General features: G+C 47.5%; 1 protein-coding gene across 6 annotated transcripts; it reads left to right on the top strand.

The window, feature by feature from the left end:
- Positions 1-16,942: 16,942 nt before the first annotated feature.
- LOC107278466 (vegetative cell wall protein gp1) lies at positions 16,943-23,224 on the top strand. Of its 6 annotated transcripts, XM_066304304.1 has the most exons (4): positions 16,943-17,313; positions 17,374-17,480; positions 17,674-22,680; positions 22,793-23,224. In XM_066304304.1, exons 3-4 carry the CDS (start codon positions 20,915-20,917, stop codon positions 22,818-22,820), a joined length of 1,794 nt encoding a protein of 597 aa, XP_066160401.1. In that variant the 5' UTR covers positions 16,943-17,313; positions 17,374-17,480; positions 17,674-20,914; the 3' UTR covers positions 22,821-23,224. The 6 variants fall into 6 exon arrangements, with proteins under 6 accessions (XP_066160401.1, XP_015611008.1, XP_066160400.1 ...); XM_015755522.3 differs by having other exon boundaries at positions 17,374-22,680; XM_066304303.1 differs by having other exon boundaries at positions 16,943-17,480.
- The last annotated feature ends 1,019 nt before the right edge of the window (positions 23,225-24,243 follow it).

Below are 24,243 nucleotides of genomic sequence, written 5' to 3'. Positions count from 1 at the left end.
TTCCAGAAGTCAGTACTAGCGGCCCAAGATGAAGTGCAATCCTGGTTATCTGCCGATGTGCCTGAAACTTATGAGTATGGCAAGCCATTCTTGCCAACTTATCTTATGAACAAGCTACCATGGAAAATGAGGGTAATGCACGAATGGTATATGAAGGCATCTAGGAAAGGTCTCGGTTTCATAAGCGTCGCCGTCCCGGAAGGCGCTTTCATGAGTGGTCCTAATGGGATATTTTTTATCTCTTTCCAAGACCTTTACGCCCTCTACAAGCTAGATAAAATGGACGTTAATCTCGTTGCGGCTTTCTGTCTGTAAGTCTGAACTCTTTATTACATGTTGCACGTTTCATTCGAAACAAATAAACCAAATCTCATTTCTTCTTTATTCATTGTACAGTATGCAATTCCACGAAGCTGATAGAACTGGAGCAAAGGTTGGATACGTCGATCCAACAAGAATATGCAAAACACAACACACCGTAGAGCTGAGACAGGACTGCGAGCAATTGGTTGGCAAGACCCCGGAAGAAAAGGAAGAATATGTGAAGACATTGCACAAGAGGAAGAAGCTAGAAGTAGCAACATACTTGGCAATAGCAATGTTGGCGCACGCCGACAAAGATGTCTTAATGGTCCCCTACCAGTTCACGTAAGCTCTCTCTTCTTTTTGTTTAATTAATTTATCTTCTTCGGAATTTTCTGTCTCCAATAAGCCTATCTTATATGTAGAGACCACTATATATTATTCCTTGTATATCCGAAAGACCAATTGATCATATCATTGGACCCCGCACACTATGACAAGGAGACATTTATGGAATTCCTCACTATTTTGAATTTGTAAGTGATAAACATTTCATTACTATAAATTGTTTAGGTCGATCACCAGTCTTCTAACTACTAATAAAACAATTGTTTCCTTCAAACAGAGCACACAAGTACTACCGCAAAAGAGGTGGACCAATACATATTCCATCCCAGAAGAAGTTATCCGTCAGGACTGGCTGGCCGGTACTATCAAATTTATACCAATACAACTAATTATCGAACAGTACATATATACTAAATATATCTACTGAGATCGGTCCCCATAATTATATCGCAGTGCTACAAACAACCACCAGGAACCAACTTGTGTGGTTATTACGTGTGCGAGATGCTCAGAGTAAATGGGAGGTACAAAACAACCAGTAACCGAGTAGGTCATCGAACTCTTCTCTACAAAGAAACCCATCTCGCACACACTTCTCACTGAGTACCGTTTTATTTTCCTTTCTGTGTGCAGATCCCCGAAATCCCATATATTGCACAACGATTCAACCACACTACTATCTTGAACGTGGCCGCTGACCTCTGCCGATTCATCCGTCGCGATGTCTGCAACGCAAGAGGTCTCTTCTACGACAACCAGAGTGAACTCGCAATGGACGACAAATTTAAACCTCTCAGAGAGTGGGAGAAAGAACATATGCAATAACATGTACACTACTTATACATATGATGAAAAAACTGTGCCACTTGTATTATATATTTGTATGTAAATTACGATTGAATTAATGGTTATGTATTACATGTTTGTTACTGCGGCACTTGTCTTATCTTATATGCTTACTACTCCGAAATACGATAATAAATCCCTCAATAATTTAATATTAATTACGAATCACCAAAATGCTAGAATAAATATTATTTTAGCTATTCGGAAATTGAATTTCGCATGCGGTCTACTTAAGACGGCCGCATGCGAAAATAGATCTTCGCATGCGGTCTTCTTAGGTCGACCGCATGGGAAAATATATCTTCGCATGCGGCTTCTTATATGGACCGCATGCGAAGATCTATTTTCGCATGCGGCCGTCTTAAGTGACCGCATGCGAAGATCGATCTTCGCATGCGGCTGCGACGGCCGCATGCGCAAATGGTGATCTTTGCAGACCATTTCGCGCATGCGGGCCGGCCAACCGCATGTGAAGATCGATTCCGCCCGTATGCAAAAACGCTTTCTGTAGTAGTGTTGGTAGCTCGTTGAATCAGCGGAGCGCTGGATATATACCGCGTACGTACGTCCGAGCTACTCTGGGAATCTGGATAGAGTCGGCGTCGGAGTCGCGCGACGATCGAACTAGTCGGAATCGGACTAGGAAAGAGATCAGCTCGCTCGGTCTCGGTCTCCGAGTGCGAGGCCAAGGCGCTCGGACGCATACTCTTGTACACTCGCAGTTTACTGAACACTGACATACAAGATGGCAAAGCCCCGGAAGCCCACGACGTGAAATTCTGGGAATGTCTTCGTACGTATTGTATGCACTAGTGACATTCATTTTTGGTACAAAAGTTTGCCATTATATTTGAAAGGTTTAGCAAATCACCAAACATGGAAAACTCACGTGCATCAGTGCATAACTAGGGAAATAGTTTTGTTGCATTTGAAAGTTCATTCCCGAATCTTGGGTGATAATGCGGTCTTACAAAATAAATCAAATTCCAAAGCATTCACACCCTTTTATTATTTTTGGCTAAAAGATGTTTGGGTAACACTAATAGCACTGCGGTTATTTTGGTCATTTGTGTTATGCAATTTAAATTCTGATAAGGTTAAGGTCATGTGAACTTGCTAGATTTTTCACAATTTGATCCTTTTGAAAAAACTTATTTCGCAAATAAACCCCTAGAAAAACTTATCCAAAAAATGGTCTTTTTGGGGCGCCAGAGTCACTGGCGCCGTCATCCAACGGGACGGCGCCATCCTCTCTGGCGCTGTCCTCCTGCCGACGTGGCGGGGCAGTGTTGAGGTGGCAGAGGGAGCGCGCCGGTGTGGCAGGTGCGCCCCCCCCCCCCCAATTATTTTTTTGACACTTAGGAGTACACAAAAACAAACCATTAAAAAAACACAAATAGACAAAATATATGATTTGTAGAATTTTTCTTCTCCTCTCCTCTATAGTGTAGAGGAGAGAGATGTGCAATTTTTAAATTTTCATTTTATATTTTTGATATTTTTTTCATGCTTAGGAGCACACAAGAACCAATCATAGAAAAAATAAATTCAAATGGACGAAATATGTGACCTGTGGAGTTTTCTAAAGCTATACCGAAAAGCTTCTCGTATCGAAAACACAATCTTGCAAGCGGAATTTGGAGGTTTTAATCTCGCCGAACCCAACAAAGCCGGGTCGGCAAAGCCGGGGAGAATCGGATGTAACTTTTTCTGTAGATATCTGTTGATATATTATTTGCCTGATTCCAAGTCCGTATGCGAAAGTTACGCCTGTTTTAAGAAAATGACACTCGAATGACATCTATTTTCAATAGAGATTTAGAAAATTCTACAAGTCATATATTTCGTTCATTTGAGTTTATTTTTTCCATGTTGGTTCTTATATGCTCATAAGTGTGAAATAAAATAAAATAAAAATATTCCACATCTCTCTCCCCTCTACACTATACTATAGAGGAGAAGAGACTTAAGGGCGCCAGTCCACCAGGGGGGTGCCGACATGCGGGTCCCACATGGAAGTGACTCAAGGGCGCCGGTCCACGGTGGACCGAGTCCACGGGACCGGGGAGGGGAGCACACGTGGGCAGCCACGCGGGTGGCGGAATGAGCAGCCCCGATTTACCGCACGGTAGATCGGACGGCTGCGGGCGCTTGCGGCCGATGGCGCATGGGCGGCTCAAGCTGGCCCAACCATGGCGCGCGGCGGCGCGGAGCGGCGGCACTAGGCGGCGGCTAAGCGGCGGCTAGGCGGCACCGAGATAGGGGAGGGAGAGAGAGGGGAGGGCTCACCGACGACGATGGCGACGGTTGGACGGGCTCCGGGATGACCTTGGGAGCAAAATGAGTGTAATTAGAGAGTTAGACAGAGGCCACCGAGGGCGGGGATGCCGGCCGAAGGCGGCGGCCATGGCAAGCTCACCGGCGCGAGGGGAAAAGCGGGCTCCGGCAGCGCGGATTTCGACGACGGAGGGGTGGACGGTGTGGCCGTCGGGCTTGCGAACCCGACGGCGGCGACGGGACGGCTCGGCGGCGGATCTAGCGGCGGCGAGCGGCGGCCGGAGGTGGCTAAAGGTGCGCGACGCTAGGGCGGTGGAGTGCACGGGAGAGCTCGGCAAAAGAAGGAAAAAGTGAGAGGGAGGTGTGTGGGTCGTTTATATAGGCGAGGGGAGGTTGGAGGTGGCCGGGAACAGCCCGTATCCGCCAGATACGTGGGGGAGGTGGAGAGAGAGAGGCCGGCGGGATTCAAAATTCAAATCCCGACCGTTTCTCGGTGTGGGCACGCAGGAATGTGCGGCGGCGGTTGCAGGACGTGCGGGAGAGGGCGCCGGAGGCGGGCGACGTGCGCGGGAGGCACGGGAGAGGCGGGCGGCGGCGGTTGTGGCGTGGGGCGGGCGTCGGCCGCAGGAAGGGGACGGGCCCGACAGGTAGGGCCCACCTGTCGGTGACCTAGGGGAGGAGGGAGCACGGCGGCCGGCCTGCTGGGCCTCGGCCTTGGGCCGGCCCAGCTGGCGCGCGGGGAAGGGGGAGGGGATTGGTCTGGTGGCCCATAGAAAGAAAAAGAAAAGAAAAGGAAAATAATTTCCAGGGCATTTATAAAGTGCCTGTGCTCCATTTTAATTGGTTAAAATTATTTCTAGGGCTTTGAAAATTCTACTAAAAATCCTGTTAGCATATTTCGACATGTAGAACCCAAGAAAAATTCCTCATGCCATTTCCGATTATTATTTGCATTTATTAAATTAGGGTTTTTCTCTTGACTTTAAGCAAATAATTTCTTGAGACCATTTATTAATTCAATTAGGCTTGGGAGAAGAACTTTAGGGTGTGACAGCCACCGCCCACCACCATGATGCGAGGGAGCCGCCACCCATCGCCGGGAACAGCCGCCACCTCCGGGCGGCGACCGGGGAGGAGGAGAGGTGAGGGGAGGTGAGGGAGAGGAGAGGTGTGGAGGAGAGGGACGCGGGAGAGGATTGAGGTAGAATGAGGACTTAGAAATAAATGGCCCTAGGTTGGCTCTATTTATATTGCAAGTCTATTTTCGCAGGCGAACCATATAAGAGGTCTTCCTGTAAAAATGAAGGGTATTTGGATGAGAGGGTGCGCAAATTTGGACCAATGGCATATAGGGGAAGAGCTAATTTTCAGTGGCATACAAGGGATCGAACCAATTTTCAGTGGCATATAAGGGATTCTCTCTCTCTCAAAAAAGGTGATAATTGGAACAATAGAAAAATTTTGACACATTGATGTTTCTTGAAAATAAATCATTTCCATATTTGTTAGGCGATTGGGAAAAGAGGTGGACATAAGAACTGCATATGGGCAGTTCATTTCCAACCAATATCAGGGAAGGTGAGTTTAGGTCGGAAATGGTGGTATGACAAAAATGCCGTGTGATTGCCATGACCATATAGTCAGGAAGGGTATTTTTGTCCAAGAAATATTTTGTCTCTATGCCAAACCATATATACCTGAACATAGGAATGGTAAAGTATAACCTATCCTATCTTAAACCCACCACTTTATATGCCATAATATCCCTTCCTCTTTCCACTATCCATCCAAATGCCACTATCGGGTTTGGGTTTGTGGAGATTATGGATACCCCATATCTGCATGACAGTTATACTTTAGTCAGATATATGGTACCAAATATAGATAGAATATCTTTATGAGGACTCGGGTTAGATTCTAAACTTGTATGTCAAGAAAATACCCGGGATCCTAGTCGGATACGATTGTATTTTATCTGTAATCCCATATTCCGTTAGGATATGGACTGTACCTTGTATTACGGATCCCTTCCCCTATATAAGGAGGGTCCGTGTACCTCTTGGGGCACGATTCTTTTTTCCAGTATATACAATCAATAATACACTCGGCGGAATCATTCCCGGACAGGAGTAGGGTATTACTTCTTGAATAAGAAGGCCTAAACCTGTATAAAATTCTTTGTCTCCAAACCCATCCACTTTCCTAGCTTGATAGCCACCCCCTTTTATTATTGCCGAAATCTTGTTTCGACAGTTGGCACGCCAGGTAGGGGAGGCGTCAAGTTCTCGCCGACTAAGTGCGATGGGTTTCGTTTCTGGCATCGACGACTTCGCCTTCCCTCCCGGGCAGGCGTTCCGGATCGGCAGCCTCAACTTCATCACTAACGACTTCGGCAAGATCTCTCTCCTTGACTCGGACTCAAACCAATCGGGAAGAGACCAGGTCCCCGTGCCATTCGGTATTCCGAACTCGGCCGAGGCCTACTCCAAGATCATCTCTCCCGAGTCGGCTTCAAACCACTCGGACGAGATCCAATCTACTCTTCCGCGACCAGATCAAGACGACGGATCCTATCCCTCAATCTTAATGAAACTTCCTGATGACTTGGCCGCTGTCTTCACAGTCAAGACATGTCCCACTTGAAGATTTAGGTGAGCTCCGGCATCGGCCCCGATCCAGTCTAGATCCAGGGAGGTTGGCGTTATACTCCAACCTCTTGGGACAGTCTCGACGGAAGAGTTGGATGGCTACCTCAGCTCCCCCGGCGTCAGTTCTCGAACAACCGAGATCCTCGACTACGACGACTTCGGCTACCACTACGACCACGGCGACTTCGACAACTTCGACGACAGCTATGAGGATAACTACACGCCCCTCTTCTTCGGCGTATTTATGGCTGACAACGAAACGGAAGAACAGCGCCGAGCCCGAGAAGCGGACCAAGATCGCGCAAGGCAAGAAGCTGAACGTCGCCGACTGGAGGAAGAGCGACAGCGACAGGAGCGAGAACGACTACAGCGTGAGCAACAAGATCGCGAACGGATTCCAAAGGAGGCTAAAGATCTACGGCACCGCGCCTTGGAATCTGGGCGCCGAGCGAGAGAGCTCATTGGGCAACAAGACGTCGACGGGATAGCGGTCTTTCGCACTCCCTAGCAGAACGCGGTTGCAGCAATCACTCTCCTTGACATCCTCCTCAAGGAAGACGCACTCAACCAAGCCGATCATGTTGTCAATATCTTGAACCAGACGAAGACCATGATCGCTGCCTCGGTTCCAGCCAACTCCGCAAGCACCCGCACCCCGACTGGTAGCCGAGTCCCTCATCATCAGCCAAGCCTCAGCGTCACCGGCACAGGATCTAGTTGCAGGAGCAGGGGTCACGACGAACGATATGTTCACTCGCTTCCCGAACTTCACAGGGAGCGCCGAGCTGAACGGCCTCGTTCTCCACCTTGCCAGCGTCCCGTCGACCTTCGCGACATGATCAACCAGCGCCGTGCAGCACGAGGTCACCACCATTCACCAAATCGCTACAACGATGACGTGGATGGAGTAGTTGCCTTCACTAATGACCTGCGTCGAGTGGATTGGCCAGTCGGCTTCAAGCCGACTGGAATCGAGAAGTATGATGGCACCACTAATCCGGAGTCTTGGCTCACCGTCTACGGACTCGCAATCTGCACAGCAGGAGGAGACAGCAGGGCCATGGCAAACTATCTACCTGTGGCCCTAGCGGACTCCGCCCGATCCTGGCTCCACGGACTACCCCGTGGCACGTTCGGATCATGGGCAGAACTTCGTGATCACTTCATCGCTAACTTCCAGGGCATCTTTGAACGTCCCGGCACACAGTTTGACCTCTACAACGTCGTTCAGAAGTCTGGAGAATCCCTTCGAGATTACATCCGACGCTTCTCCGAACAACGCAACAAAATCTCCGACATCACCGACGACGTCATCATCGCCGCCTTCACTAAAGGCATTCGCCACGAGGACCTAGTCGGCAAGTTCGGACGTAAACCTCCCAGGACGGTTAAGCAGATGTTCGAAAAAGCCAACGAGTATGCCAAAGCCGAAGATGCTATCACCGCGTCCAAACAGTCGGGCACCACTTGGAAGCCAAAGAAGGACACGCCGACTGCAGGGGGGAGTGGAAGTAATAACCACAAGGATCGCAAGCGTAAGCCCGAAGAACTTGTGGCGACCACCTCTCCATCTTCCCGACAACGTCCCCGCGTCAACACCTTCGACAAGATAATGAACTCCCAATGTCCGCATCATCCCAATTCCAACCACGTGGCCAAAGATTGCTTCGTCTACAAATAGTTCACGGAGCAATACGTCAAGAACGCACGCAAACCTGCAGACGGAGATCAAGGCACATCAAAGAAGAAAGATGACGAAGACGATGCCCCAACTGGTTTTCAAGATCATCGCAAAGAACTTAATCACATTTTCGGCAGACCCCTGGCTTATGAGTCCAAGAGAAAACAGAAGCTAACAGAACGGGAGATCAATGCGGTTCAGCCTAACACGCCCCAATATCTTCGGTGGTCAGAGACAGTAATTAAGTTCGACCGCTCGGATCATCCCGACCGAGTGGTCCACCCGGGGCGGTACCCCCTGGTACTAGACCCAGTGGTTCGCAATGTCAAGCTCCGACGGACTCTCATCGATGGTGGCAGCGCACTCAACATCCTTTTCGCTAAGACCCTAGACGATATGCAGATTCCTCGCACGGAATTAAAGCCGAGTAATGCACCCTTCCATGGTGTTATACCAGGACTGTCAGCTACACCACTCGGTCAGATCACTCTTCTAGTTACCTTCGGCACTCGAGAGAATTTTCGTACAGAAAATGTCTACTTCGAAGTCGCTAATTTCGAGACAGCATATCATGCTATACTCGGACGACCGGCTCTAGCCAAGTTCATGGCCGTCCCGCACTACACCTACATGATGATGAAGATGTCTGGCCCTCGAGGGGTCATATCACTACGGAGCGACATCAAGCAAGCCGTCACGTGTGACAAAGAAAGTTGCGAGATGGCTCAAACCCACGAGACCACTCTCACCCGCGAAGAGATCCGACTGGCTGTGACCACGGCAAACGAGGGAGAAGTGCCTGCAACCAAGCTGACGAAGACCGAAGAAAGTGACGCCAAGACGAAAAAGATTCCCTTAGATCCCTCCGATCCTGACAAGACTGCTGTGATAGGCGTTGAGTTAGATTGTAAATAGGAAAGCACGCTCATCACCTTTCTTCAGAATAATAAAGATATTTTTGCGTGGAAACCATCGGATATGCCTGGTATCCCTAGAGAGGTGATTGAGCACTCTTTACATGTTAAGGAAGACGCCAAACCCATCATGCAACGACTCCGCCCTTTTGCACAGGACAGGAAGGACGCGATCAAGGAGGAATTAACCAAGCTGTTAGCAGCAGGCTTCATTAAGGAAGTCCTTCATCCCGACTGGCTGGCTAACCCAGTCCTGGATCGGAAAAAGACGGGGCAATGGCGCATGTGTGTCGATTATACCGACCTCAACAAATCTTGTCCCAAAGACCCTTTTGGGTTACCTCGCATTGACCAGGTGGTAGACTCAACGGCTGGCTGTGAGTTACTCAGCTTCTTGGACTGTTACCCAGGATATCATCAGATCCGACTAAAAGAATCTGACTGCTTGAAGACCTCGTTTATTACGCCCTTTGGGGCCTACTGTTACATCACCATGCCCTTTGGATTAAGAATGCAGGAGCAACCTATCAACGCATGATTCAAAGGTGTTTTTCAACTCAGATCAGTCGCAATGTTGAAGCCTATGTCGATGATGTAGTCGTCAAGAGCAAGCGGAAGGATGACCTGATTGCGGATTTAGAAGAAACTTTTACAAGCATTCGTGCTTTCAAGATGAAACTAAACACGGAAAAGTGCATCTTCGAAGTACCGTCAGGGAAGTTGCTCGGATTTATGGTATCTCAGAGAGGCATACAGGCCAACCCGGAGAAAATCAACGCCATCCTCAACATGAAACCGCCAAGCTCTCAAAAAGATGTCCAAAAGCTGACTGGTTGCATGGCGGCGCTCAGCCGGTTCGTCTCATGACTCGACGAGCAGGGGATGCCCTTCTTCAAGCTGCTGAAGAAAACTGACAATTTCCAGTGGGGACCCGAAGCACAAAAAGCCTTTGAAGACTTCAAGAAATTTCTCACCACTCCACCAGTTTTGGCCTCGCCACATCCACAAGAGCCGCTACTGTTATATATGTCGGCGACCTCCCAGGTTGTGAGTACGGTCCTGGTTGTCGAGCGTGAAGAGGAAGGCCATATTCAAAAAGTCCAACGACCAATCTATTTTGTTAGCGGGGTTTTAGCCGACTCCAAGATAAGGTATCCTCAGGTTCAAAAGTTATTATATGGTGTCTTAATTACCGTTAGGAAATTATCTCACTATTTTCAAAGTCACTCGGTCATGGTGGTCACATCGTTTCCACTCGAGGATATACTTCATAATCGCGAAGCAAACGGACGGATTGCGAAGTGGGCCTTAGAATTGATGTCTTTGGACATATCTTTCAAACCACGAACTTCGATCAAGTCACAAGCTTTAGCTGATTTGCTTGCCGAGTGGACCGAGTGCCAAGAAGACATGCCAGAGGAAAAGATGGAATATTGGACTATGCATTTTGATAGGTCGAAGAGGCTTACAGGCACTGGAGCTGGGGTCGTCTTGATTTCCCCGACTGTAGAAAGATTGAGCTACGTGTTGTGGATACATTTTTCTGCATCTCATAACGTAGCAGAATACGAAGCGCTACTCCATGGAATAAGGATTGCAATATCTCTAGGTATTCGCCGATTAATCGTCCATGGAGACTCTCAGTTGATTGTCAATCAGGTCATGAAAGAGTGGTCATGTCTAGATGATAATATGACTGCTTATCGACAAGAGGTACGCAAGTTGGAAGATAAATTCGATGGACTCGAGCTCACCCATGTCCTTCGACATAACAACGAGGCAGCTGACAGACTGGCCAATTTTGGTTCGAAACGGGAAGCAGCCCCTTCTGATGTGTTCGTTGAGCATCTTTATGAACCAACTGTGCCCAGAAAAGAAGCAGTTGAAGCCATGGATACTCAAGGCATAAGCATGCTTGAAGCCGACTAGAGAGAACCTCTCATAAAATTTTTGACCAAACAAGAACTCCCTCAAGACAAAAATGAAGCCGAGCGGATTTCCAGGCGCAGCAGACTTTACATTATTCACGAAGCTGAACTGTACAAGAAAAGTCCATCAGGAATACTGCAGCGCTGTGTATCTTTGGAGGAAGGGAGACAATTGTTGAAAGATATACATTCTGGTATTTGTGGTAATCATGCTGCTGCACGGACCATCATCGGCAAAGCTTACCGGCAAGGTTTTTTTTGGCCTACAGCTGTGTCCGATGCTGACAAGATTGAGCGGACATGCGAAGGTTGTCAATTTTTTGCCAGACAAACTCATTTGCCAGCCCAAGAGTTGCAAACCATCCCGTTGTCCTGGCCGTTTGCGGTCTGGGGGCTTGACATGGTCGGCCCATTTAAAAGGGCAGTCGGCGGTTACACGCATCTCTTTGTTGCTATCGACAAATTTTCCAAATGGATTGAGGCTAAACCGGTCATCACGATCACAGCAGATAAAGCTAGAGATTTTTTCATCAACATTGTGCATCGGTTTGGGGTACCTAATCGGATCATCACTGATAATGGCACTCAATTCACTGGCGGAGTATTTAAAGACTTTTGTGAAGACTTCGGCATTAAAATTTGTTATGCCTCCGTGGCACACCCTATGAGTAACGGACAAGTTGAGCGCGCTAACAGCATGATACTGCAAGGGATCAAAGCACGAGTTTTCAACCGACTACGCCCCTATGCTGGCAAGTGGGTAGATCAGCTGCCGTCCGTACTTTGGTCTTTACGCACTACTCCTAGTTGGGCTATCGGCCGGTCACCGTTCTTTTTGGTTTATGGCGCAGAAGCAATGTTGCCGAGTGAAGTGGAATTTGAATCACTACGATTTCGGAACTTCAACGAGGAGGGCTATGAAGAGGGCCGAGTAGACGACATCAACCGACTAGAAGAAGCCCGAGAAGCAGCTTTAATTCAATCGACTCGATATTTGCAAGGGTTGCGTCGTTATCATAATCGGAATGTTCGATCGCGAGCCTTTTTAGTCGGTGACCTGGTTCTGAGGAAAATTCAAACAACACAGGATCGGCATAAATTATCTCCCTTATGGGAAGATGGTACTATGATCAACAATTCTTGGAATATTGAACACCTTCGTCGATTTTACGCTTAGGCATTTCGTTTGTATCTTTCCTCTTTGACTGCTAACTTCAAGTTTTTCCTCGAAGTTTTCAGTCAGGGGGCTACTATAATAATAATGGAGTGTGATTTTTATCAATTCAATTTGCTTACTTGATGTATCATTGCCCTGTTTGATTTCTTGGCTTAGTCAATGAGGACTGAAAGTTTTTTAACAACTTTTGCGGGTTTTAGGCTCAACAAGGTTTGACAAAAACTTTTAAGAAATCAGGAGCTAAGTTAAGATATCAAGCACAGCATAAATTCATCAGTATTGTACAAATTGTGCCTCCATCATCATTAATCATCAAGATTATCGGTACATTAATCAGTATCAGTCTTTTCATCATCAGAAATATCAGGACCAGTCGGTCGAAGATCGGTGTCCTGAAATCTCTCAACTACATCGGCAGCAATTTTGTCAGCCGCTTTCTGCGCATTACTGATGAGGTCAAGAGCAGATTCTTCGCTCGTCCCGTCTGCAAAGCCATCAGTGGCATCAATATCAACTCTCGGATAAAGGGATTTAGTCATCGCCAACGCCATGCTTGCTCCCATACTTCCAGTTTCTTTGATGTTCTTGAAATATATATCCGGAGGAACTCTCAGCTTGTCGAAAATTTCAGAAGCATCAAGTGCACTCGGGCCATTGTTATTGTGGAACATCGCTTGAACAATTGGGGCAGCAGCGTTAGCAACCTCATCCCGGGCTCCTTCAAGTTTTTTGATCTTGCCAACCAGGACGTCGAATTGAGCTTGAGATTTGATCTTGCGGTCTGCATCGACAGATTCATATTAATAAGTCAGCATATGGAGGATAATGGCTTTTGAGGTATTGATTGTTGATACCTTCAACTTCCTTCAAAGCCAGGTCTCTCTGTCTTGCCAGTTCTGCCTTGTCATTTTCCAGAGTTTGAATTTGCTTCTCCAACTGAGATATCTTGGCAGCTTGCACTACATTGATTACTGTAAATCAAGATTGCAAAGATAACAGTATAAGTCAGTTGGGCAGAGTTTGCACAAACCTTTTGATGAGCCACTCAGTTCAAAATTGGATTCCTGGAGCTCAGCAATTCGATTCCTCAGATCATGCTCATTTTTCCTGGCAAGCTCTTTTGTCTCATGCAGCAGACTCCTGGTGGCTTCGAGGGTCCCGAGATGAGGGACTAGCCTCTCTAAGGTTACCGTTTTAGCTTCGTTCCTACGATGAATCCTCTACAAGACAGTTTAATTAGCGCATGAATTAAATGGCAAACAAGATGGTTGAGATCAGGTACCAGAGGGCTTACATTTACAATGCGGGTTGCCTGACTAAGTGCCTTCTTCAGTAGGCATAACTCTTCGTCCTCTTTTTGCTTATTTATCACGATCCCTTGAGGCTGCATGTTGTCATCCCACCACTTGACCAGAATCGGAGGGCGTGAATCCTCAGCAGTTTGTATGCGGGGAATTTCTTCTTCATCACTGATCATTGGCCCTAATGTATCCACTGACAGAGGTTAGACAATTGGTCAGAGTTATTTCGGTCGACATGGTTTCAGACAAAGTGTTTTACCCGTAATGATTTCTGGACAAGGACGAGTGGATTCGGATGCCTTTAAAGGAGATCCAGATCTCTGGTTATTGCTGGCGTCTTGACCGCGAGGGCTGTCTGCTTGAGCTCCAACTTCTGGAATCTCTTGGTTTGGCCCTGCGTCCGACTGGTTTCCAGTCAGGGGCTCCTAATTAACTCCGGCTTCGGCTTCGGCCGACTGGTTTCCAGTCGGGGGTTGATCACCGGATTCTACATTATCGGTTGCCGGCTGATTGTCACTCAGACGGTCCTCGGCGGTTGGCCCGGTTTCTTTGGAAGAACTTGCGTCCACGCTAGTCGGGTCAGAATCTTTCCCAGACGGATGTATATCAGATGGTTTCCTGCAAATTTGATTATCAGTGTTATTGCCGCAATGGATGCGCATCAATGCAAGAGAGATCATTATATGAGTTGTACCTAGAAGACTTCCTGATCTTTGGCGCAGGGCGACTGGATGTTTTCTTCCTTAGAGTAGCCTGTTTTGGTAGTTTCTTAGTTGTCTCTCGGTCTCCAGGCCTCCTGGTAGTATCATCGACTTCGTCGTCACTTAAAACCAGCTTCCTCTTTCGAGAGTCTGACTGGCCGACTGGACCAGAAGCACTTGGTTGAGTTTCAGACCGAATTCTTGGTCCTCCGCTCCCTTGCCCAGTTTGGTGGCGGGGAGATCGGCGTTGAGTGATTGGGGGATCCGACTTCATCAAAGAAAATTCCTGGGTGTAATATCTTTCATTGTTAATTGATTCAACAGGAAGACAAGATCATATTTAGAGGAGGGTTGAATGCGTTGAATGGCACAACGGGCAGCAGATGTGAATAGCTGACAACAATAGTGTTTGAGAAGATTTTGTACATTCTTTCTTTCATGACCTTAAAGTCAAGAGAATCTGAATCTTCCTGATTTGGATCATGCTTGTCATCAAACTCAAAAGCTGTGCGGGATCTTTCTTTGATTGGAGCTAACCGACACTTAATAAAGTGCCGGGTGATATGCTCTCCTTGAAGACCCTGTTCTTTCAGCTTTATCATCCTCTCCATCAGTTCTACTGCCTGAGCAGCTTCATCTCCCATAGGCAATGAGTTCCATGTGTCCTGGTAAACCGGAGGAAGACAGCAGTACTCGGGGAGTGCGGGCTCAGGATTCTGAACATAGAACCAGTTCGCATGCCAGCCTTTGTTTGAGGTTTTGAAGGGCATGGAGAAATATTTTTGGCTCAAGGTTCCTCTGAGTTGGAAACCAGCTCCCCCAACAACGCACGGCTTGCTTTTGTTTGGCTGGGGCTTGAGGAAGAAGATGCGGCAGAACAAGGCGAAATGAGGCCTAATGCCCAGAAAAACTTCACAGGCGTGGATAAAATTGGCAATATGTACTATGGAGTTTGGATTCAAGTGATGCATGCTAATCCCGTAGAAGTTCAGAATGCCCCAGAAAAACCTCGAGGTTGGAAGAGAAAATCCGCCATAGAAGAAATGAGCAAATACCACGATTTCGTGTGTATCGGGGGTCGGGAATGCCTCACCAAATGCCGGTCGCCACCCGAGGATCTCTTTTGCTGGAAGAACGCCGTGTGCCACCATCTCCTTCAGATTGTCTTCCGTCACATCGGAGGGCGCCCACTGACTCTCGCTTTCTCTTTCTTCCGCCATGAATGTGAACTGGATAGATTGATTTAGTTCGAGATATGGCTGGAAAGGGATGGGGAATCGGAGCGGTGGATGCGGGGAGAAATGTTGTGAAGTTTTTTGAGGGTGGATTGGAGCGGATTGATGAACCCTAGTTTGCGCGGTGCAGTTTTGCACTGTAGCAGGAAATGGGGAAAATGGCGAGAGTCTCGGCGGGGAAGACGAAGAGACGTTTTTCACTTCGGTATTATTAGGTTATCGGGAGTACTAATGGGCCTGGGCCTGTACAGTCCTTCAGCCCAATTATGTTTTCAGCGTGCCCCGTTGTGATCCCTAGGGACTTAGGCGCTTTTTGCTTTGGCAATATGTGCTCACAATGATGTGGCCCGATGCTGTTAAAATCTTTTTTAACGCGATTCAATAATTCTTTAGAATTATTATGATGCACATGAAAAGGTGCCCGACAGAAAGGTGTTATACCATTTTTGTAAGCTTTTTTAGGCTACAAGAGCTGTTGGGTTAATTTGAGATGACTGGTTTATTAGTAGTCATTCTCCTAGCATGTTATATGCTTATTTTGGTTATGGTAAGGGTCACAGCCTAGGCTGTTAGACTCATTAATTACCATGATTTTCTGTCATGTTTGGTGGAACATTTTAAGAGTTTCTTGCTCGGATTCCTACCAAATATATCTATTTTTGGGCCTTTTGAGTGTTTGTCACTCGGTCCTTCTTGTATTTTTTGTCCTTGATATATTCGAGTTGAGAAGCAGTCGGCTGGGTATCTTACTAAGTACCATGCGTGCTTCGCTATAAAACCACTCGGTTCTTGACTATATGTTTAGTTTTTCAACTAATCACATAGTCGGGGGCTACACCTAATTAGGTGCATCTACTCGATGCACCATGTTTTATTTTCGCCCTTCACAGTTTTTGATTTTTAGTACTCGGCAAGCTGGAGCAAGTTGAATTGAAGCACTCGGACTACTGGTTTTTGTTTCAAGAAGGTTGTTTCGTCAACTGCGAAGGTCTCGGGTGCTACTGTGGAGATTATGGATACCCCATATCTGCATGACAGTTATACTTTAGTCGGATATATGGTACCAAATATAGATAGAATATCTTTATGAGGACTCGGGTTAGATTCTAAACTTGTATGTCAAGAAAATACCCGGGATCCTAGTCGGCTATGATTGTATTTTATCTGTGATCCCATATTCCGTTAGGATATGGATTGTACCTTGCATTACGGATCCCTTCCCCTATATAAGGAGGGTCCGTGTGCCTCTTGGGGCACGATTCTTTTTTCCAGTATATACAATCAATAATACACTCGGCGGAATCATCCCCGGACAGGAGTAGGGTATTACTTCTTGAATAAGAAGGCCTGAACCTGTATAAAATCCTTTGTCTCCAAACCCACCCCCTTTTATTATTGCCGAAATCTTGTTTCGACAGGGTTTGACAATTTTATTTGCCACTGGGGACAGGGACGTTTAACAAATGAAAGCCAACAACCAACTATTTTACCATCCCCCGTCTATTGGGCCTAGTTGGGCCAAAGTTGATGCACTATCCCCACCTATATAAACCTATTGCGAAACCCTAAAATCAGTAGAAGATGCCACTTCTCCCCCTCCATCCACTACCACCCCTCCGCCGCACTCTACCAAACTTTCATTCCCCAAGATCTGGTGCTCACCTTCATTCTTCTAGCACCAATATGACATCGAGAGAGCAAATCGCCGTCCTTCCAACACCATCAAGCCAATCGTTGCCATCGTCGCTACCTACCGCCACATTCTATAGTGCCTTCCCTAGTTGTTGGTTACCCAGATCTAGGATCTGGGGCCAGGGCCTTTGGGCGGACAACGTTTAGGTGGTTTTTGATGTCGCTCCCCTTCCCTGTGCTGGATCCAGTTTTCCTTCACCGTGCAAGGATGGCAGCTCATCTTCCCCACTCATCAGCTAGTCGAACTATGTCGACGGCCAAGGTATCATTCTTCCTTATCTCGGCATGATGTGTTCTTACTTTTCTGATTTGGAATCCACAGGATCTTGGGCAGGGCTAGCTTTTCCTTCTTGCACATGGATGATGACCCCGTCTTCCCCATGCATCATCCACTAGATCTCAGTTGATGATGTTAGGATGGCAACCAAGGTATCATCCTTCCCCATGTGTGGCATGATATGTTCTTACATGGTTGATTTGGCATCCATACAATCCTTTGTGGGGCTGTATTTCCCTTCTTGTACATAGATGATGGCCTTGTCTTCTGCACGCACCGGCCACTAGATCTTGGTTATAAGTGTGCCGGGTAATCCGCTTATTTGTATTATAATTGGGTTTGCAGGTCTGTCCACTTGCATCCTTGATCTAGGTTGATGATTTTAGGGTAGAGACCAAGGTATCATCCTTGCCCATGTGCAGCATGATGTGTTCTTATATTACTTGTGTGATTTGGTATCCACAGGAATAAATGATCAAGGCATAGCGATCAAGGGTGGACATTTGCATTATTCTTTCCCTCTTGCACCTTTGCCGCCACCTTGGTGAAAAGAGCACTTTGGGAGAAACTATTCTAAACTCTCGAGGGGACATTCTCTCGTTGCTTGCATGTCATCTAAATGGTTATGAAAAAATTTAAAAAATTCAACTGGATAAATTAATATGTGATAGATAACTTCACAAACATGCCAGTAAAAATTAAACTTCTATAAGTTGCAAAAAAAAACTACGGCTAATTAGCGTATATTCACAATTAATCTATCTTACTATATATTTTTTTAAAAAAATATAAACATTTAGATGACATGTGAATAATAAGGGGATGTCCTCTTAGAGTTTACAATCCACTCTCACACTTTTGGTTAGTAAGGAAATGACAATGCATTGAGAGGGTGGCAAACTTGGCCCCAAGGCCACTCCTGGGACCGTGCTTTTGAAAAGCTTCTTCCGTCGGTTCTCAGTGATAACCCTAAGCCCATGTATCTAGGTAAACGAGTCTTTCTTCTTTCTTTTTGAACACAAACACTTTTTTATCCATGTAAATAAGTTGCAATGATAGCGAGAACTACTCCAAGCAAGGAAATGTCTTTCTAGTAAATCATAATTATCCTCTTCAAACATGTCAGGTCATGTCCTCACATGGAAGCTAGTTGTATAAATTTCCATTTCAGCCAAATCTCGTCGATCTTCATGCTGAGATTTAAACATATAAACTCAATTGCCACCCTTATACTTAGATATACTTATGAGGTTTTCTCCCATTTTTAGAAAGACATATACACCTCATTCCTTGAGAGAGATCCCTCTATTAAGGGAGCTCGAAGTGCCAAAACTAATACTACATGGGTACATGATTAGAAATTAATTTATATTTTTTGAGCTTTTTTCAAGTCTTTGAGTGGCGTAGGTTTATATCTCTTGATTTATACTAGGAGCTATATACATCCTTTAATTCTCAAGTCTAAGAAAGAGTTGACATTGGCGATAGTAGAATTTTACACATTTAATTTAGGTAGTGAGGAGGTATATATCTGTAAAAATAAATGAGAACCTCCATACTTAGATATGAATTAGTTGGTGATACCGGATTTGCTCCACCAAATAAGTCTATGAAGATTTGTATATTTGGCAGTAATGTTATTATGGCCAAATCAGTAGTAGCTGTGAGCGGTTGGATGCAGCTGTACTGGTTGGCAGTCACTTTCCGTGTTCATACCCATTTTTTTCTATTTCAAAAAAAAATCTGTGTTCATATCTCAATATATCAGTACCACTGAGAATCGGTTGAAATTGAAACTTGTGTAACCGTGACATTATCTCACCTGTTTTAGAGGATACAATTGTGATATACTATAAAACATTTCCTTGCTTGGAGTAGTTTTTTCTAGCATTGCAACATATTTCACACAGATAAAAAATCGTTTGTGTTTAGAAAGAAACAAGAGAGTGTATAGAACGCGTTCACAAAGACAGGGTGAAGCAGAACGCGTTCACAAAGACAGGGTGAAGCACTGAAATTCGACTATAAAAGTAAGCCCCCATTCTGTAAAAACTACACACAGATCGAAGGAAATCAGATACATGAAGAAATAAGCTTCCTGCCGCCTGGTAAGTTACGTTCCCTCTCGTCTTGTCACAAATTCTAATTTGGTTTATGTTCTTAGAAGTACATAGTTTTGCATACTATAGATTTGTTGAGAGGTAAGTTCCCTCTCGCTTGTCACAAATTCTAACACAAATTCTAACATGTTTTCTGTTCTTAGAAATACATAGTTTTGAATACCGTAGATTGTAGAGAGGTAAGTTCCCTCTCGCTTGTCACAAATTCTAATCTGGTTTCTGTTCTTAGAAGCACATAGCTTTCAATACCGTAGAGTAGAGAGAGAAAAAACTCGTTTCTTGCTTGTGAAATCCTGAAATCCACCTCTAAGGATCTAAACTTTGTTGTAAGCTTTTGCTAATCAGATCTACATGGGACTCAGTGGTTTACAGGAGGTTTAGATGTTCTTGTATGCTTGTGATTATCAGATCTCCGTCAAATTCTAGCGATTTATTTCAGGTTTTTGCAGCTTCCTGTATGTTTTGTGTGGTGCCATGGCCAACGCCGTTTTTTCATATATTTTTCCCCATGCAGGTTTGTCTCCAAGATTCAAACGGAGGAAGGTGGTGAAATCCGCGACCTGACCTGGCTAGCATGGAAGACGCCAACGAGAACCTGGCCCAGCAAGGAGATGCCAACGGGAACCCGGCCCATCGAGGCCTTCCACCTCGCCACCTCATCATTCCCTACTCTGTCGCCGCTGCCATGGCGAACCGGCCCATTCGCCTAGCCAGCCAGGCTCGGCTTCTCAGCGGTGGTGGCGGGGCGGTAGCCCAGCAGCCTCCGACCCAACACGCCATCGCAGCCCAGAGGCGCCTGCCTAGTCGCAATCGCTGGAGCCGCATCATCCCGTCACTCCTCCCGGACGGCAAGAGCTACCACATCATTGACACCAGCTTCACTTCCGAGGAAGTGTTCGTGCCCGCGCCACCGCCGCCGCTGCTCGTCTCCACCGTGCGCCGCCCCGCGGCGCCGTCGGCGCAGCCCATTGCTACCATGTTCACGTGGCCAGTGCCCCCACGTGGGTGGACCGTGTCGCCGACCACCGGCCGCTATCGCTTTGGCTACGGTTTTGGCGGCGAGAGCTCATCCTCTACTGTGCTGCGCACGCCTGCTGCTCCTACTACCACGCGGGGGCCTGCTCCTCTTCTTCCTGCACCGCCCACGCTTGCTCCTCCTCTTGTTGTGCCACGCGGCTGGTGGATCGTATCACCGACCATCGGCAATGATCGCTTCGGTGATGGCGGCACGAGCTCGTCGACTGCTGCGCCGCTCACGCCCACTGGTCATTCTACACCACTCGAGCCTGTTCTTTCTGTTCCTATGCCACTCGGTTTGACCATGTCACCGACCACCTCCCACTACAGCTTCAGCTACGGTGGAGCAAGCTCATCATCTGCTATGCCACGTGCGCCCACTGCTCCTCTTGCACTGCACGCTTGCACCTCATCTTTGTGTGCCACGCGTGCTTTCTCCTCCTGCTCCAATGCCATCCGCGCTAGCAACTCATGTTCCTACGCCGCCCGCGCCTGCCCCTCCAGTTCCTACACCGCTCGCGCCTACTCCTGCTGATGTGCCGCCCGGGTTTACCATGTCACCGACCATCACCCGCTACAGCTTCGGCTATGATGGAGCGAGCTCGTCGTCTGCTATGCCACGCATGCGCACTACTCTTGCACTGTGTGTGCCTGCACCTCATCCTCGTGTTCCACGCGCACCTGCTCCTCCAGTTCCAGCGCCGCCCGCGCCTACCCCTCCTATTCCTACGCCGCCTGCGCTTGCTCCTCCTGCTGATGTGCCACCCGGGTTTACTGTGTCACCAGCCACCACCCGCTACAGCTTCGGCTATGGTGGAGCGAGCTCGTCTTCTGCTATGCCACACGCCACCACTGCTCCTCTTGCACTGCGCGCGCCTGCACCTCATCTTTGTGTGTCACGCATGCCTCCTCCTCTTGTTCCTACACCGCCCGCACATGCTCCTCCTGTTGCTACGCCGCCCACGCTTGCCACTCCAGTTCCTACGCCGCCCGTGACTGCTCCTCCTGCTGATGTGCCACCTGGGTTTACTGTGTCACCGACCACCACCCACTACAGCTTCGGCTATGGTGGAGCGAGCTTGTCGTCTGCTATGCCACGTGCAGCCGCTGCTCCTCTTGTACTGCGCGGGCCTGCACCTCATCTTCGTGTGTCACGCATGCCTGCTCCTCCTATTCCTATGCCGCCCGCACCTGCTCCCCCCATCCCTACGCCGTCCATGCCTTTCCCTACAGTTCCTGCGCCGCCCGTGACTGTTCCTCCTGCTACAGCCCCGTCCATGGCTGCTCCTGCTGCTGCGTCGCACGGGTTGACTGTGTCACCAACCATGACCCGCTACAGCTTCGGCTATGGCGGCGCGAGCTCGCCATCTGCTGTGCCGTGCACGTCCAGTGTTACTCTTGCACTACGCGCGCTTACTCCTCATCTTCGTGCGCTGCGTGTATCTGTTCCTCGTCCTCGTGCGCCATCCGCATCGGCTCCTCCTGCTGCTGCACCACGTGAGTGGACCGTGTCACTGACCACCGGCCGCTACAGCTTCGGCGACAGCGGTGCGAGCTCGTCGTCCGCTGCACCGCGCGCGCCCGCTGCTCCTCTTGCACTGCACGCGCCTGCTCCTCATATTCGTGCGCCGTCCATGGCTGCTCCTCCTCCTGCTGCACCTCGTGGGAGGACCATGCCGCCGACCACCGGCCGCTACAGCTTCAGCTATGGTGGCCTGAGCTTGTCGTATACTACGCCGCGCGGGCCCATCGCTCCTCTTTCACTGCGCTCGCCTGCTCCTCATCTTCGTGCACGGCGCGTGCCCACTGCTCCCCCTGCTGCTGCTAGGCCGCGCGCGCCTACTCCTCCTGCTGCTGCTGCTGCCCCGGCTGCGCCTCCGGCGCCGCCGTCCGGCCTGCCTTCCTGGCCGCTGCTGGTTCGTCCCCCAACCGGGCCAGCGCGTGCGCGTCTGGCGCCTGCCACACCGACAGAGGCGTTCGAGGAGTACCTCGTGCAGCGCCGCGCGATCGAAGCTACGGTGGACGATACGCCATGGGAGATGATCGGCAGAAGCAGGAAAACTGGTGGCCCCATGTTTGCGGTGGCAGGCGGTGGCCGCGACAGGGCGGAGCTGGAGGCCAAGGAGGCCAGGGAGCGTCGCAAGAACAGGATGGACAAGAGGAAGGCCGCCGCCGCCGCTCGCGCCCAGCAGCCACCGCCGCCGCTCGCGCCCAGGTAATCGATCGATCGCGTCGTCAATTTTAATTGCTTGGTTTTGCACGTGATCACCATGTACAAATATGCAATCCTAACACAATTTTTGCCGTCTCGATCGTGCGTGCTGCAGATGCTCCGGGGAGCTCAAGTGGTGGTAGCAAGAAGCGTGGAGGTGGGAGGAAGAAGAAGCAAGCTTGATCATCAAGAAGCTGGACCGTTCGTCTTCAATCCATTTGGCACCTGAGATTTCGTCCGCATCATTTCCGTTTCAACGAGTAATTTAGCCATGTCGTTTCCTGACTCGGCGTGTGGCTCTGTGAGCCTTAGGGAGCTTTGCTCCATTGATGTTGTTGTGCATGCAATTCTTGCATGGGTCGTCGAACTATGTTTCTGGAGTTGTTTGTGTTAAAGTCCCAAACTTATGTTGGGTTTCATTTATTCTGGGCTGAATCATGGTTTTGTAACATCATGACTAGCCCTAGTCACTACTACTAAAAGGTAGCACCTAGGACTTGTTTGCATAGTAAAAATTATTGAAACAAAATTACTTTTAGCAGGAATATATCCAAATAGAGCATATGAAAAGATCAGTTGTTGAACACCCTGAAATAAAAATTCCTGAACTAAAGAATTAAACAATAAACAGTTAAATCCCAGATGTAATAAGGGGAAAATATGCACTGTGAGAGTGCCTCCTCACTGTAGATTTTTTCATTTTACTCTAGAAAAATGTACTGTTTACTATTCCTACTCTGAACTTTTTTCTAGTGTTCTTGTAGGCCTGGTCCTGAGGTTGTTATAGCCTGAATATCACAATGCCCTGCTGAACCATGAAAAGCTGCATCCTCCAATGTGTCAAAAGACATGGAAAAGGAGAAAGAAACTAGAGAAAAAAGGCAGAAACTATCTTAGGTGTCTTTGGAAGTTGTGTTGACTGCTAGTATCTATCTATCTATCTATCTATCTATCTATCTATCTATCTATCTATTTTCTATTATATACTAAAAGTCCATTAATCTTTCTATAAACGCTCCTAATCCGCCATGTGGCGTCCCTACGAACGCTCCTAAGTCGCCACATGGCATTTTATAATCTCACTGTTGATTTTCATTTAAATTAGTGGGCCCATAATTTTAGACCGGTAGATTAGATCTATTTGCTTGCTGTTAGTATCCCGTGCATATGGGTAAAACTAGCATGCCTACTTATGAGGGAAAAAGCTATGGAACTGTTCATTTAAAAAATCAAGAATCATACGTAAGTACGAGAAGAAAAACTATAAAAAAACCTACTAAAAAAATAAAAACATGCTTACGTATGTAAAAGAACTATAACGCACTTAAAATTTATATGTATGCACATCAGTAGAAAAAATTAGACCATCTTTTTAAAATAAGATTTTCTATACTATAAAAACACGCAATATGTTAGACCATTAGATTAGCCCGCTTTCTCTTAATAAATACTCCCTCTGTTTCACAATGTAAAAATTTTCTAGCATTGTCCACATTTATATAGATGCTAATGAATCTAGACACATATATGTTTAGATTCATTAATATCTATATGAATATGGGTAAT

Source organism: Oryza sativa, chromosome 9, assembly GCF_034140825.1.
Source record: "Oryza sativa Japonica Group chromosome 9, ASM3414082v1".
NCBI lineage: Eukaryota > Viridiplantae > Streptophyta > Magnoliopsida > Poales > Poaceae > Oryza > Oryza sativa.
Note: the sequence above shows the minus strand (reverse complement) of the source record. Positions and strands in the feature narration are given on the sequence as shown.

What these genes read in the sequence shown, in the direction of transcription:
- LOC107278466 (XM_066304304.1), top strand. Translation starts at nt 20,915, where the DNA reads ATGCCATCCGCGCTAGCAACTCATGTTCCTACGCCGCCCGCGCCTGCC. An exon ending in CCGCCGCCGCTCGCGCCCAG is followed by an intron (nt 22,681 to 22,792) that starts GTAATCGATCGA and finishes TGCGTGCTGCAG; the next exon opens with ATGCTCCGGGGAGCTCAAGT.